Genomic DNA, 16,717 nt, shown 5'->3' with positions numbered 1-16,717 from the left:
TTGACCTGGCCGATCAATTTCAGATGTCGGCCGAATAATCGTAACATGTATGATCATTCGAATCCCACTAACCGCACGATAATTTCTAAGGATTGGTCGGGCTTCCCTAAAATCGGTCGTTGGGCAAGAAGAATCGTCGCGTCTATGGGGAGCTTAAGATCTCACAGGTCTCTGGATAAGATTAAAGTGAATGAACAAGTTTGCTGTTTAATAAACAATTAAATAAACAACCTAGCAATTAGGCAGGTTATAAAAAGAGTCAAAAGGTTGAACTTGATGGACGTGTGTCTTTCTTTCAACCTAACTTACTATGTTACTATGTAACCTGCACCTGGACTCACCTTTCTGAAAGACAATTGATTCTGTACTGAATAGTTTGTTATTTTAGTTGGTATGGAAATGTTTTTTCCAAGAACAGATGACCAACTGGATTATTTTATTTTTGTCAGTTCTATTTACTGTTAATAAAAAATGGCACCAGCAGTGTTGATATATCAGTTGGCAACTTGTTTAGTGTGACTTGTTTAGTGTGACTAATCTTTGTTTGGCTAACACTTAAGACCTAAGAAATCACAGGTGTCTGGAAAAGGTCCATGAGAAGGAACCAACTGCTCTTTTTTTTGTCATAACAGACCTAGCGTACATAGTCTCTCTATTTTGAATAACAGTCCCTACGATTCAGTTCCGACTTAAGACTGACAACCCAAAAAATTAATCACAATGCCTCTCTGAGGACTGATGTTCCTGGCAGTTGCAAGTAAGAATCTTTTAGATATCTACAATGGATAGAGCATTGGTCTCTAAAGAACATTTCAGGTTATTTTTGGATTATCCACATAAAAAATGCATAATCTGTAAAGAAACATAATTTCTATCTTAAAAGTTTAAAAAAATCATCCTGCAAATTATATGTCTATACCATTAGTAATCAAGTGGAAAAGATGTGGAAATGTGGTTACCAAGCTCCATGGCAGTCTCCCATGTGGATGGACTGGGGTGTAGGTCTGATGGCCAATTAGGGTAAAAATTATTTTTAGTGCCTTGGACATATATAGATTTGGGGGCAGGCATATGTAAAGTAGAAGATGGGAATGGCAAGTTATATGTAGAGTATATATATATATATATATATATATATATATATATATATATATATATATATATAGTATCTTTAGTTGCTTATCTACATGAAGAGTTCATGTAAAGCCGGAGTAATATTACTAAGATTTAAGTAGACTCAATTACACAGACATGGGTTTAAGGTTTTTTTTAGTGGGGGCAGACACAGGTCTCTGTGCTCTGAAATTGAGGCCAGTCGAGATTTACATAATGCAGGACGCAGTGTGCAAAGTGCATAAAAATGGCTGACTACCACTACTGCAGGTAGAACAACATCTTAACCCCAAAGACACCTTCCCTTTCAAGGATCCTATACCCCACCCCACTAAAACTTCCATAATGCCCCAAACCACTAACTAACATTCTTCCCCTAATAATAGCCCCAGGCAGACCATGTGCCTTCAAGGGCTGGCTCCTCTGGGACTAGGCAGATACTGTAACTAGGCTATACACTATGGACACCTGCAGTTGGACTTGTACAGATTTAGCCACACATTATTTGGTCATAGCATCTGAATTAAAATTAGCATGGCTGTGATTTTGGAAATAAATAGCAGTGACTGGAGATTCTGCCTGTCATTTCGACAAAAGCTCAAGTTTCAGCATTGGGCTCAGTAACATTGGATAGGCAACTGAGGCCTACTGCTGTAAATAAGAAATATATAAAAGGCACATACACACAACAATGCTGTTATTTTTATTTCCGCTGCTGCTCCTCTGGATGATGATAAGATCGTGGATACAAGTGCACCCCGCACTCTCAGTCCTTTTCACTTACAATGGAAGAAACTGGGGTGGAGGCTCCCTAATTTCACCAAGGTGGATCATTTCTGCTGCTCATTGCTACCAGCCATAAATCACAAAGGATCTTTCTAAGCATATGTAAATTGGAAGCTATGCCCTTATACCAATTATTTGACCAACAATTTTCCGCAAATTTCAGTTCAATTTACTGGGCTTGTGCCAAGCACACATTTTGCCTATTCTGTTATATTTTATATTATAAATTGTTTTTTATCCAGAGCCAACACCTTGGTTGATCACCTTGGAGAACATGATCTTAAAAAGGCTGAATGAACCGAGCACCACATCCAAGGAGATAGCGTCTATCAGTTCCAAAGGCAGTAGTCATGACTATTATATCATGTGGGTTTAACTAGCAAAACCTGATCAGTATAATCAGTTAGTTCAGCCCATCCCAGTGGAAAGAAACTGACCAAAATATGGGGCTGGGTGTCTGGTCAAGGAAATCTGCTTGTGTATAATGCTAAGTATCCTATATGGATAATAAAGAAATAGTTTTTTCATAGGGAAGAAACTGTACTGGAAGTTTATACAAATGGATGCATTCGTAGAGAAGATTTCCAAAGTAATATAAAACTGCCAAAAAGGGTTGTTTATAACACAGGCGAGCAAAATTGCACCCTTTAGTCCACATTCAAGAAGCACTTGCATCCCGGACAATGTACGTAGTGGGCACTATGCAACAAAATGTGCATGTCTGGGAGAAAAAGGGATAAATAAATGATTTCCTGCTATATGTCTATAATGTCCCGTAGTGTTCTTGTAAAAAGTACTGGAATTATTTCCCTTTGCAAAAGCTTTTTCTTCAGAGAAAACAACCCCAACCATGACTCATAGTTTAATTCTTCTATTCATCTCACCAATTTAGCTGCACTTCTCTGCACTCTCTCCAGCTCATTAATATTATTCTTAAAGGAGAATAAAAGTGTAAATCACTAGGAGTTACCAAATGTTAGGTACACCCCAGTGATTGTAATTGATTACCTGGTATCCCAGGCAGGTGCTTCTATTAGCAGAAAACTTCACCGGCCCAGGTTCTCCTCAACTAATACCTAAGAGTGATCCTCTTTTTCCACCTGGACCCGTGCATGCACAGTAGAGTGAAAACGGTGGACTTTAACTCTACTGTGCATAGTCACTCACGAAGAAAAAAAAAGAGGATGGCTTTGTGGTGTTTGCAGAGAAGAACCCTGGGGTTAGTACTGTTTTCTGCAAGCAGCAGCAACAACATGGGGTATTAGGTAAAAAATAGAGAAAGGGTCCATGTGATCCAAAACATGTTGTGCAATAAAAAGTAGCAGCATAGCTCTGCAGTTTTGTGGCTTTCTTCATACTTTATGATTGGGGTATCAGGTAAGTTATTACAGTCAATCAGTGATTTAGACTTTTGTTCTTCTTTAAGGACTAGATCCAAAAATTGCACTGCATATTCAAGGTGAAGCCTTACCAGGGATCTATAAAGAGATGGAGGTCCTGCCTGCAGTGGCGTAACTTCAGATGCCAGGGCCCCCCTGCAAAAAAAGTTTTCAGGGCCCCCTCTGCACAAAATAGTGGGAGAATGTCATGTATAATATCCCTAGAAGTCACGGAAGGATGGCACAGTCGCAATTTCATATATAAATACCCCAGAACTACAGAAGGATGGTAAAGGGTCAATTTCACATATCTCTCTGTAAAGGCTATGAGCAAATTTAAGGGCTGTTACTGCAGAAGTAAGATCATGCCCACTTTGAATATATATTTATAGTAAGGCATTTATTTGAGCTCTTCCTCTAAACCTCTTCCTATAAATCTCATTGTTGTTTTGAAAAAAAGCCACTGATGCAATTTCATTAATAATGCCCATAAAACACTTACCAGAATGAATACAGTGGCAATTTCATGTAAAATACCCCCAGAATTCAGCTCAAGATAGCAAGGTAGCAATTCTATGTATAAATATCCCCAGAACCCATAGCAGGATGGCACAGGAATTATTTCATATATAAATACCCCCAGAACTCATAGCAGGATGGCACAGGAATTATTTGATGTATAAAACTAGTTTTTAGTTTTGCATCTACCTCTGCACTCATATTCTATTTTCTTCTGCTGCCCTTCTCCTCCCAAACTTGTTTTGCCACAATCTGTTATCTGTTTCAAAACGGAGAGGGGAGGGGCATGTGACAGCTGGCGCATTTCTCTCTCCCTGCTTCTGAGCTACTGGCAAAGCGTCACGTTACCCGTGGTCACAAACAGAATCAGAGGCCAGGAAAAGCTGTACAGCAGGGGTGCCCAACCTTTTGACTTCCCGGGCCACATTCAAAGAAGAAAAATTTTCTGGGACCGCACATGAAATACATAACACTTTTGATTTCTAAAAATCAAGGAAATACACAAAAATGAATTACAATACCTGTGCAGTAAAAAAAATATGACTTTTTCAAATTTTCACTGGTGTAACTCACCTTTCTGCTTTCATCATCCAATACTGAAGCATCAGGGCCCCATAAAACAAATATCAAGAAGTGAACTTATAATGGAGACTGGATGTCAGGGTTCGGGGGGTGTTGTAGTTCAAAAGCAACAGATTTCCATCTTTTTGATTTGATAAGCTGCTTTTATCTTACACTTCTGTTAAATGTCTTTTCATAGAATTTGGCTCAGACAGGCTGTTAAAAACTCCTATATATGGACAGTGAAATGCTATTAATTTTTGTTCTTTTCTCATCTTTCCCTCATTCTGTTTGCTTTGTGATAACTGTTCCATCTGGTTGTTATAGGAATAGTAACTTGAGAGGAAGTGAGAGGCTCACTCTGCTGTCTGGTTATCTACACCGTAAGGACCCTTAAGTTTTAGGGAGATGGTTTATATTTTTCTCTCCTACTATGTGTAATACCTCAAAGTTAGTTTGATGGTTTGGGCATGTTTGATCATTTTATTTAGCTGATACAGTTTAAAAATACTCTGCCTCTTTATCAGCATGTTGGAATGTGTGGGATTAATGGCACTTCTGGTCTATCCTGATGTAGTGGAAAGCTTGCGATGTTTCTAATTGTGTTCAGTATGGAACAGAGATCAAAAATATGTGGTCGATTTTAGGTTACTATGTGCTGAGGAAAAACAAAAGCAAAGCACTCGCTGAACTAGAACTCCCCAAACCACCCCCAACAGTCTAGATTGTGGCTGGTACCTGCGCAGCAATAAAAAGTGTCAGCAATCCCTCTCCCCAGCTCCCTTCCCCTGTCTATAGCCTTAACCTCTCACCCCTATATGCCTACTGAGCAGTAGCTCTTCCCAGGACCTCACATGCTGACCTGATGAATTACGATGCCTTGTGGGTAATCCAGCACTGCTGAGGAAGCAGGCCCCTCTGGGCCCCCTGTACCCCCCGGGCCCCCCCGCGACTGCGGGGTCTGCTTCCTCTGTAGTTACGCCACTGCCTGCCTGGTCCCCAATCTCAACACCTGTGAGTTTCTCAACTCGCCTCATTGGCACAGCACCCCTGGCAGTAACGTTTAGTAACACCATCAATAAATATGTGCAGCCACTATATTACCCTATTGTAATGGTGGGGTTCCAGTATTTCATATTGAAAATAAGTCTTTAGCAACAAGACTGGAGCAGCCCAGATATAAGTGGTTAGGTCCAATTATTCAAGTTTTAGGCCTGTTTGTGAAAAGATTCTTCATCCTTTTGGTGCAAGAAGTCATATACCTTTCATAACAGAGCCCCACAATTGTTTGACCAAGGCCTATGAAATAAACAAATGAAAAATCCTAACATCTATTTAGATCAAAATATCAACACTTCTAAAGCAATGGTGGTGAATTATCAAGAGTGCAGTGGAAATGGCTATTGCATGTTAATATTGCATGTTAGTACAGATTAGAAAGATCTAACACTGGCTCTGTGTATTCCATTTAAACTGATGTCTCAAGATCCTCAGAAAACCTCACATCTCCCCATCTGTCAGATATACTTCCCCTACCGTTTCAGCTGAATTGTTTGCATCTTTTAAAATGTAACACATTATGTCATAACAAAATTATGAAATCTGTTCTTGCTATATTAGGTATTGCTACAGTTCAGTCTGTTTTTTTTTAATTTTAATTTTATTTGCTAAAGTTAAATATTTTAAAATAAGTATAGAATGACAAACTGAATCATATTCATCTTTTTTGTCAATTTCCTACTGTGAGGTACCCTGATCAACGGCAGTGTCTGGATCTACCCGTTTGGGCTGACTCCAGCTGTAAAGGTGGCCATACACGGGCCGATAAAAGCTGCCGACAGACTGTGTCGGCAGCTTATTGGCCCGTGTATGGGGCCCCCCGACGGGCTTCACCGATCGAGATCTGGCCGAAAGTCGGCCAGATCTCGATCGGATGGGACAAAAAAATCCCGTCGGATTGCGGCCGCATCTATTCGTTGATGCGGTCCCACGATCCGACCGCCCGTTAAGCATCATTAGGATCCGATCGTTGGGCCCTAGGGCCCACGATCGGATCAGCCCGATATTGCCCACCTCAAGGTGGGTATATCGGAGGGAGATCCACTCGTTTGGTGACATCGCCAAACAAGCGGATCTCTCCATGTATGGCCACCTTTAGGCTTCATATCCCAGAATGATTACTGAGAATATGTTCTGTGCCAGCTTCCTGGCAGGTAGAAAGGATTGATGCCAGGTATGAAGATGATGGAAAGAGAGTGAAGTGGATGCACAGTTATAACCATATTTACAACTGCTTCAATCACATGTAGATACAAGTCTCACTGCTTATTTGGAGGACAGGTTACTATTCATTGCTTTAATGTTGTTCTCACTAGTTGAGCTGGCAATCCTCTTCTTCAAAGGGCATTGGCCCAGTGCCATTCTGTACAGCAGCCAGGATAACACACATGGACCCTAGAACCTGATTAGAAGCACATTTTACACGTGTTTGGCTCATGGTGGATTCTACAGGACACAAAGAAAACAAAAGACAAATAGTAGTAGATCAAAACTTCCAAGATCTGTGTCCCTTTCTTAAGCCAAACTGGTCAAATGGAGAAAAGAGTGTAAACAAAGCAAGTCACCCCAGGGATTTTTGATACCTACACTGTATATATATATATATATATATATATATATATATATATATATATATATATATATATATATACATATATGTGTCATGGTGAGGGTAGTTAGTCATTCTCCTATTCTTGTAGACTGGTCACAATTTAGCCCAACTCAGGGGGAAATACAGCCAGCAAAAGGCATTTTTAAATAAAAGAAAAACTGTATGGACTCTCTGAGTGAGTAAGTGAGTGAGTAAGTGAGCGAGTGAGTGAGTGAGTGAGCGAGTACTATTATTTCCTGGGTGGAACACAATGATCAGAAATGTAATTTTGGGTTAGGCAGCTCAGTTTGGGTTTGCCTGTTATTGTATAACCCTTTGTGGTTCTGTTTAATGGGGCTGTGCCTGTGTGGAGTCCACATCAACAAGTAGAGTGCAAACAGCAGATGAACTTGGCTGGGCCTGGGTATATTAGCCAGAATCTCACAAATCCAATCCTGACTAATATTCATGTGACAGAACAATTTATCATCCACCGTGACCAACCTTCAGCCTCAGCCTTTTCCTTGAAAATGATGACTATTTTTTTTCCAAAATGGCAAGCTAATACAGCCATGAATCATTACTAAATAAGAACATTTCCATCGTATAATTAGATCAGAAAGTTATAGCAAGTTGCCTTTCCTGTTATGTTAAACCAGGTTAGATCTGTTTACAGAATATCGCTCAATAAAATGATACTGTGAGATCAGGCAGAATTCTTTTACAAAGCAAATAATTTTTGTCCCTCAGATTATTGCATCTGATAAATACCAAATAAAAATAATGTGCAATCATTAATGTGTGTTTGTATGTAAAGCATGAATTAAAGCCATGCACTAAAGAAATAACAATAGCTGGCACTGGTGAGGGTGTAGAATCACTCTGGGTAGAGATTTTGACTGGGCAAAAGGTAACAAAAAGAATTATCATTGGTGTATGCTATAAACCACCTCGTATAAGTGTCGAGTATGAAGCCCAGCTACTCTTGCAGATACAAGCGGCTTCACAGCTGGGTCAAGTTGTTTCTATGGGTGACTTCAATTATCCAGACATTGACTGGGGTAATGGGGTTGCTAAGACAGAAAAAGCTAGTAGGTTTGTAAATATGCTGAATGACAACTTTTTATTCCAGCTCGTTCAAGAACCTACTAGGAATAACTCTCTTTTGGACCTTGTTATACCTAATAACACTGAACTCATCTCTAACATTTGTGTGGGTGAGCATTTAGGGAATAGTGATCATAACATGGTCTCCTTTGAGATTCTGTTGCAGAAGCAATTCTATAAGGGAGTAACTAAAACACTAAATTTCAGACGTGCAAACTTTGACAGTATAAGGGCATCTCTGCAACATATTAAGTGGGAAATGCTTTTCACAGGGTTAAACACAGAACAAAAATGGGAAATCTTTAAAATGCTGCTTAATAAATATACTTGTCAGTATATTCCACTTGTAAGCAAGGAACGTCGTTGCAAAGCAAAACCTTTTTGGTTCAATAGAAGCGTTGGTGTTGAGGTGGGTAAGAAAAGACGTGCTTTTAAGGATTTCAAGTTAGCTGGGACAGCCGAAACATTTATAAGGTACAAGGAGGCCAATAAATCATGCAAAGAAGCTATAAGGCAAGCTAAAATTGCTATAGAAAAGGATATTGCAGCAAGCAGTAAAAAAAATCCAAAATTATTTTTTAAATATGTTAATAGTAAAAAAATGAAACAGGAAGGGGTGGGACCCTTACTATCAGAGGGGGGTCAGCTGTTTGATGAAAACAAAATAAAAGCGCAGATTCTGAACTCATATTTTTCATCTGTCTACACAAATGAGGAACCAGTAAGTGAAGGTTTCCTTCTTAACAGTCTGAATTCTAGTAATACAACTAATGATGCATGGTTCACACATGAAGAAATTCAAAAGAGACTAGAACATGTTAAGATTAACAAAGGTCCAGGGCCAGATGGTATTCATCCCAGGGTAATTAGCAAGCTTAGCTCTGTGATTGCCAAACCTCTTTACTTAATTTTTCAGGACTCATTGAGATCTGGCATAAGGATCCCGTTCTCAGCCTCAAAACTATAGGCCAGTTAGTCTGACGTCAGTGGTAGGAAAGCTTTTCGAAGGGTTAATAAAGGATAAGATACTGGACTTCATAGCAAATCATAATACTATGAGTTTGTGCCAGCATGGTTTTATGCATAATAGATCTTGCCAGACTAACTTAATTTCTTTTTATGAGAATGTAAGTAGAGACCTCGTTTCTGGGATGGCAGTGGATGTGATTTACTTAGACTTTGCTAAAGCATTTGATACAGTGCCATACAAAAGGTTACTGGTTAAATTAAGGAATGTTGGCCTGGAACATAGTATTTGTACCTGGATAGAGAACTGGCTAAAAGATAGACTACAAAGAGTGGTGGTAAATTGAAAATTTTCTAATTGGACCAGTGTTGTTAGTGGAGTACCGCAGGGCTCTGTACTAGGTCCCTTGCTTTTCAACTTGTTTATTAATGACCTGGAGGTGGGCATTGAAAGTACTGTTTCTATTTTTGCAGATGATACTAAATTGTGCAGAACTATAGGTTCCATGCAGGATGCTGCCACTTTGCAGAGTGATTTGTCTAAACTGGAAAACTGGGCAGCAAACTGGAAAATGAGGTTCAATGTAGATAAATGCAAGGTTATGCACTTTGGCAAAAATAATATAAATGCAAGTTATACACTAAATGGCAGTGTGTTGGGAGTTTCCTTAAATGAGAAGGATCTAGGGGTCTTTGTAGATAACACGTTGTCTAATTCTGGGCAGTGTCATTCTGTGGCTACTAAAGCAAATAAAGTTCTGTCTTGCATAAAAAAGGGCATTAACTCAAGGGATGAAAACATAATTCTGCCTCTTTATAGGTCCCTGGTGAGGCCTCATCTGGAGTATGCAGTTCAGTTTTGGACTCCAGTCCTTAAGAGGGATATAAATGAGCTGGAGAGAGTGCAGAAAGTAAGTGCAACTAAATTGGTTAGAGGGACTGAAGACTTAAATTATGAGGGGAGACTGTCAAGGTTGGGGTTGTTTTCTCTGGAAAAAAGGCGCTTGCGAGGGGACATGATTACACTTTACAAGTACATTAGAGGACATTATAGACAAATAGCAGGGGACCTTTTTACCCATAAAGTAGATCACCGTACCAGAGGTCACCCCTTTAGACTAGAAGAAAATAACTTTCTTTTGAAGCAACGTAGGGGGTTCTTCACAGTCAGGACAGTGAGGTTGTGGAATGCACTGCCGGGTGATGTTGTGATGCTGATTCAGTTAATGACTATAAGAATGGCTTGGATGATTTTTTGGACAGACATAATATCAAAGGCTATTGTGATACTAAGCTGTATAGTTAGTATAGGTATGGGTATATAGAATTTAATTAAAAGTAGGGAGGGGTGTGTGTATGGATGCTGGGTTTTCATTTGGAGGGGTTGAACTTGATGGACTTTGTCTTTTTTCAACCCAATTTAACTATGTAACTATGTAACTATGTGGAAAACCTAACAGCACATTCTGATCAACTTATATTATAATTCCCTTATATTGAGAGTCAAACACGCATCCTTATTTAATAAACAAGTATTGGCCATGTGTCACTGTTGGGTTTATTGGGTTATGGCTGCCATTGACCGTTCCCATGTGTATTTATTCCAAAATATACTCTCAAGTAGTCATGATTAAAAAGGATCAGAAAGTATTAAAAATGGCATGTTATAAATGTGCTTGGTTGTTGAAAATCTCTACTAACTAAAAAAAAAAAACAATTCCATCAAAACGATAGAGTCGCTTAACCTAGAGTAGACCAACAACTGATTTACTTTTTCTTTCTCAATGACAATTGTATTAGCTATCAGAACTAATTGCACAAATTGTGTTGATACGTCAATTGGAAAACAATACTCATCTACTGTGACTAATCAGGCTTATGATCATGACCTGAGAACTAACAGGTGTCTGGAGAAGGTCCATGGGAAGGGACAAGCTGCTCGCTTGGAGCTGATAGTCAGCCTATAAAATATCTCCCCTTTCTGAACAACAGTCTCTTCGATTCAGTCCAGCTTGAGACTGACAACCCAACAAAACTCACCATGATGCCTATCTGGGTATTGATGTTCCTGGCAGTTGCAGGTATGAAGGTGTTAGAGACCCACACTTTGATGGGGCATCAATTTTAATATTTTAATGCATTTTAATCTAATAATTTCTTAAATAACTTCATTCTTAGTAACTCAATCTTAGGTTTTTTTATTAAAACTCTATCTAACTCTAACTCTATCTAAGTTTTTTTAGTGTAAAAATTTAAATTTTTTGAGATAAAAAATAAACTCCAAATTTTCGAGATTTATTACAGTATGCGCTGAAGCTGCTGAAAGTCTGAATCCAAAAACACTGCAGCTAAAACCTGTCAAATTCATGTAAAAGTCAATGGGAGTTTTTGGGATGTTTGACACAGTTTTTTGCTTGAAAACTCAATACATTTGAGTTTTTCGAGTGGCAATTCAATAAAGTTGTACGATTCGACACTCAAATTTTTTGTTTTTTTAATAATAAACTGGAAAAATTTGATTTTTTTTTCCGACCTGATTTTTTTGACCTGAAATATTAATAAATAAGCCAAATTCATAAATGGTAAGGTTGAGTTTGCTTTTGGTAAAATATAATTAAAAATAATTTTTTAGTAAATAACCCCCTTAATGCTCAGTTCTCCTAAGGTCTATATTTTATTCCTATATTATTAATACTCCAGCCAGTGGAAGCTGTAGAGCAAAGGTTTAAATTTTTGGGGCATGCTCACCTAAAGCTGTGAATAACAAGAATAAGCATGAACAATAACCAATGTAATTTGTTGTCATCGGACATCCCTTCTGATAAGGTTTTGGGCATTGTTTATGGCATTGTTATAGACGTTATTATAAAAACATACAATACTTTAGTTATCAGATTTGGAGTTCAGGAATGGTGCTATAACGAACACAAATATTTATGTAAAAATCATACATTTCAAAATTCTGTTGCTGTTTTTATTTGCAGCTGCAGCTCCTCTGGATGACGATAAGATTATAGGGGGATATGAATGCACCCCTCACTCTCAGCCCTGGCAGGTTTATTTAACCCAAAATGGAGACCGCTGGTGTGGGGGTTCACTTATCTCACCAAGGTGGATTATTTCTGCTGCACATTGCTACGTTCCGTAAGTATATAACAATGATCTTTCCAATATAAACAATATAAGCAGGTGAACAATAAATACTACCTGCTAAATGGTTACTACGACTTTCCTCAAATTGCCCCTTTCTTCTGATGTCAGTTTAGCAAAACAAAAGAAGGGGTGCATTTTTCCTAATAGAATATGCTTGTTTTTTTTTAGTTCCATGTGTTTTTGTTTTGTTTGTTTTGTTCTGTATTTCACGTCCTCTGCCCTTCAGCAGCATGCTCCTCAGTCTCATGAAATGCCTCCAGCCAATGAAAGCATGGTCATATGGCATGTTCCCCACATTCCTTTGTAAAATCATGGAAAATGGCTCTCATGAGGGATTACCTTCTCTTAAATCCTGCTTAAACACTGACTGTTTCTTAATTTTATCCAGACCCAAGACCATGGTTGCTCACCTTGGAGAACATGACCTTAATAAGAAGGAGACAACTGAGCAGCACATCCAAGTGGAGAACATCTACATGCACCACGGCTACAATGAGGATACTTATGACAATGATATCATGTTGGTTAAACTAGCGGAACCTGCTCAGTATAATCAGTATGTACAGCCCATCCCAGTGGCAAGAAGCTGCCCGAAAGCGGCTACTGAGTGCCTTGTGTCTGGCTATGGAAATCTGCTTGCGTATGGTGGTAGGTAGTAAATTCCTTCTCTACTCCAGATGGCTTTATGGATAATAAAAAGAAATTAATTAATTTTCCGGGTATTTATACAGACCATTTAAGCAGCTCTTTTACAAAAATGTCAGTCCCTGCTCCAGTGGAGCTTACAGTCCACAGTTCCTTATCACATTCATACACAATAGGGTCAAATATGTGTAAAGGGAAGACAGAATAGTGTATAATTATAAATTTATTACAAGGTGTCACTTTGTTATGTAGTGTCCTTTGTTGTCATTTGTGGTATCCTCTGACATCTTTAATATATGTTACTAAAGCAAACCCCCCTCTTGCAACATTATGGGCGCTGGAAGTTATTAAATTATATAATATTGTGACTTATTTGTAGTACAGGAAACATTTTTGCCATAGCAACTAATAAGTGTGTAGCTCTTGCACAGTTTATTAATGTATATACAGGTATGGGATCTGTTATCTGGAAACCCATTATCAAGAAATAATAGACTCCATTTTAATCGAATAATCCAAATTTAAAAAGAAAACGTTTTCCTTTTTCTCTGTAATAACAAAACAGTACCTTGATCCTAACTAAGATTTAATTAATCCTTATTGGCAGCCATACCAGCCTATTGGGTTTGTTTAAATTTACAAAATTTTCTAGTAGGCAAAGTATGAAGATCCAAATTATTGAAAGATCTGTTATCCAGAAAACCCAAGGTCCCAAGCATTCTGAATAAGAGGTCCCACACCTGTATACATTAGGGGGCCGATGCATCAAGGATCGAATATCGAGGGTTAATTAACCCTCGATATTCGACAGGGAATGAAAATCCTTCGACTTCGAATATCGAAGTCGAAGGACTTTGCGCAAAAAAGTTCGATCGAGTGATCAAAGGAATAATCCTTCGATCGAACAATAAATCCTTCGAATCGAATGATTCTACGGATTTTAATCCAACGATCGAGGGATTATCCTTCGACCAAAAAAATTTAGCCAAGCCTATGGGGACCTTCCCCATAGGCTAACATTGGGTTCGGTAGCTTTTAGGTGACGAACTAGGGGGTCGAAGTTTTTTCTTAAAGAGACAGTACTTCGAATGGTCGAATATTCAAACGATTTTTAGTTCGAATCCTTCGATTCGAAGTCGAAGTCGTAGCCGAAGGCCGAAGTAGCCAATTCGATGGTCGAAGTAGCCCAAAAAACACTTCGAAATTCAAAGTTTTTTTACTTCGAATCCTTCACTCGAAGTTAATGAATTGGCCCCTAAATGTATATATATTTAAAAATATACAGTAATTAATACAATAAATTAAATGCAGTTCAATAAATTGTGGAATGTATACAAACGGTTTCTCTAATTATTGCTTACAGTGAAGTACGCTGATCAATTGCAGTGTCTAGATCTGCCCATTCTGTCTGAATCCAGCTGTAAGGCTTCATATCCCAAGAAGATTTCTGAGAACATGTTCTGTGCCGGCTTCCTGGAAGGTGGAAAGGATTCATGCCAGGTATGGAAAAAGAATTTATAAGAATAAAAGTATATATATATATATATATATATACACTCTGACTGTTGCACAAACATGGTTGCTTTGGGTTACTGCCCAGGTGCAAATTCTCCCAGTCTTTATAAATGAACCTATGACTTGTACAATATTATGGAATCTAGTTTAAAATATTCATACCTCCCAACTGTCCTCATTTTCATGGGACAGTCCAGATTTTGACATTTCTCAACTTTCTCTTTGATCTCCTGCACTGAACAGCCAGACAAAGGTACAAAGTTTCTAAAACTTAATTGGCTTTTGGCAGAGAGCCCAGAATACATGCAGGTGAACTTTTGTAACAATTTAAGATAAGCAAAGAAACAATTTTAACAATTTTAGATAATCAGATCTCTTGGGGAAACTGTGACTTGCAGCTTAGAGGACAATTCGCCTTCATTAGCAAAATTGTAATAACATATAAAAACCACAGAAATGTGTTCAAACTTTCATAATCTGCCAAATTTTGTAATATGAACATGGTAATTAGGGGGTGTGGCCACAAAAATGGGCATGGTCAAAAAAAATTGCCGCGCGGAGGATGAAAGGAAGGAATATTTACATTTGTAGAAGTTAGAGAAGGAATTGTATACCCAGAGTGGGATAATGATAGAAGAAGCAGAAGGTCACAGGGGGTCTGGGGAACAGGGGGGCCCAGACCTTTGGGTCTGCTTCTTCTATAGCCGCAGGAAGCGGTCTGGGGCAAGGGGCAAGTGGGAAGGCTATTGAGTGCCAGGCTCCTCTGAAGATATGTTTTTGCTGGGGGGGCAGCATCACATAATTACACCACTGCATACCTATACAAAGGCACAGAGATACATGATAACTGCTTTTATACAGGTCATAGAGCTCCATGTTGACTTCTAATCTCCCCATATTTTACAACAAGAAGAACATGTCATGCAAAACAAGATTAGAATTGATCACATCGCTAAGCACCATTATTTTGTATGGTGTAAGTTCAACATTTACTTACAAATATTCTCTACAGTGGGTAACGTTTCTCTATTTTTTTTTTAAACATCCTTTTTGTATATATTTTCCCTTTTCATTAGGGTGACTCTGGTGGACCTCTGATTTGCAATGGAGAACTCTATGGAGTGGTCTCATGGGGATGGTACTGTGCCAGGAAGGATCTTCCAGGAGTTTATGCTAAAGTCTGTAACTATCTAGACTGGATACAGGACATTACAAATAACAACTAAACACAAACCCTTCAGACTCATACACAGTATATAGAAGTGATTGTATACCATAGCGAGCAATGACTCTTCTGCTGCAGCTGAACAACATCTCTCAACATCCTGAACCAATAGGAATTATTCATATGTTAAAAAAATGTGTGTATTACTGTATATGCAGCCAACAATGGTGGTTACATTTGTTGTTCTATGGGTTATATGTCACCAACAATTAAATGAACTTGAGGCATCAATCCTATTTGCAATTTGTCTTTATTTTTGACCAACATTGGATTTTATTTCAGTGCTGTTTAATACATTTAGGGGCAGATGTATCAAGGGTCGAATTTCGAGGGTTTAAATCCCTCGAAATTCGACTGGGGAATAGAATCGAATAGGGAATTCGGCGACTTTACGCGCTGGCGAATAGTCAAATGGGCGAATATTCGCCCGGCAAATAGTCGAGCGATCGAATATTCGATCGAACTATTTTCATTCGATCGAATGATCGATCGCATGCCTTTTTATTCGATCAAAAACTTAGAAAAAAAAGCCTATGGGACTTTCCCAAAGAAATTCGGTAAGTTTAATCTAGCGAAGTAGGCAGTCGATTTTTAAAAGAGACAGTACTTCGACTATCGAATGGGCGAATAGTCGCAGCGTTTTTTTGCTCGATCTATTTGAATCATTCTGCTCAGGCAAATTTACACCAATTCGATAGTCGAGGAGCACAAAAAACTCCTTGAAATTCGAGTTTTTTCCCCTCTATTCATTCACCCGAGCTTAGTGAATGTGCCCCTTAATATGAAGCTTTGAAGCTTTCCCTCCCAGAAAGAGTCTAACAGAGCTAGAACTTACGGTTCAGATAAAGGTATTACAAGGTGATGCAGTACTAACACACAGATTTAAATTCGGAAGATTCGTTGTGGGCCCGGGACAACAATTGGATCTCAATGTGGGCGTTTGAAGACCCACTGTGAGAGGAGACAAAAGGCCAATGAAGTGTTCACCACATGGGATCTAACCTGTCAGATAAATAAGCGGCTGATTTTTTCCATCTATGGGTTGGGAAGGTCATTAGGAAGAACCCATACATTGGTCACAAAGTTGCTGATTAGTTC

General features: G+C 38.7%; 1 protein-coding gene and 1 pseudogene across 4 annotated transcripts; both read left to right on the top strand.

Annotated features, from left to right (window-relative positions):
- The first annotated feature begins 720 nt into the window (after positions 1-720).
- Positions 721-6,597, top strand: LOC108697258 (annotated as a pseudogene).
- Positions 6,598-11,054: 4,457 nt separating this feature from the next.
- prss3.S (serine protease 3 S homeolog) lies at positions 11,055-15,850 on the top strand. 4 transcript variants are annotated; one of them, XM_041570515.1, is made up of 6 exons: positions 11,055-11,162; positions 12,066-12,225; positions 12,623-12,882; positions 14,243-14,379; positions 15,308-15,370; positions 15,471-15,850. In XM_041570515.1, the coding sequence occupies exons 1-6, from the start codon at positions 11,123-11,125 to the stop codon at positions 15,618-15,620; spliced, it is 810 nt and encodes a 269-aa protein (XP_041426449.1). In that variant the 5' UTR covers positions 11,055-11,122; the 3' UTR covers positions 15,621-15,850.
- Positions 15,851-16,717: the final 867 nt, after the last annotated feature.

This window comes from Xenopus laevis, chromosome 7S (genome assembly GCF_017654675.1).
Source record: "Xenopus laevis strain J_2021 chromosome 7S, Xenopus_laevis_v10.1, whole genome shotgun sequence".
NCBI lineage: Eukaryota > Metazoa > Chordata > Amphibia > Anura > Pipidae > Xenopus > Xenopus laevis.
This window is presented reverse-complemented; position numbering and strand designations above follow the sequence as displayed.

Coding starts and splice junctions, on each gene's coding strand:
- prss3.S (XM_041570514.1), top strand. CDS start 11,123: ATGATGCCTATCTGGGTATTGATGTTCCTGGCAGTTGCAG. Junction 12,226..12,622: donor GCTGCACATTGCTACGTTCC/GTAAGTATATAA, acceptor AATTTTATCCAG/ACCCAAGACCATGGTTGCTC. Junction 15,371..15,470: donor GCACCATTATTTTGTATGGT/GTAAGTTCAACA, acceptor CCTTTTCATTAG/GGTGACTCTGGTGGACCTCT.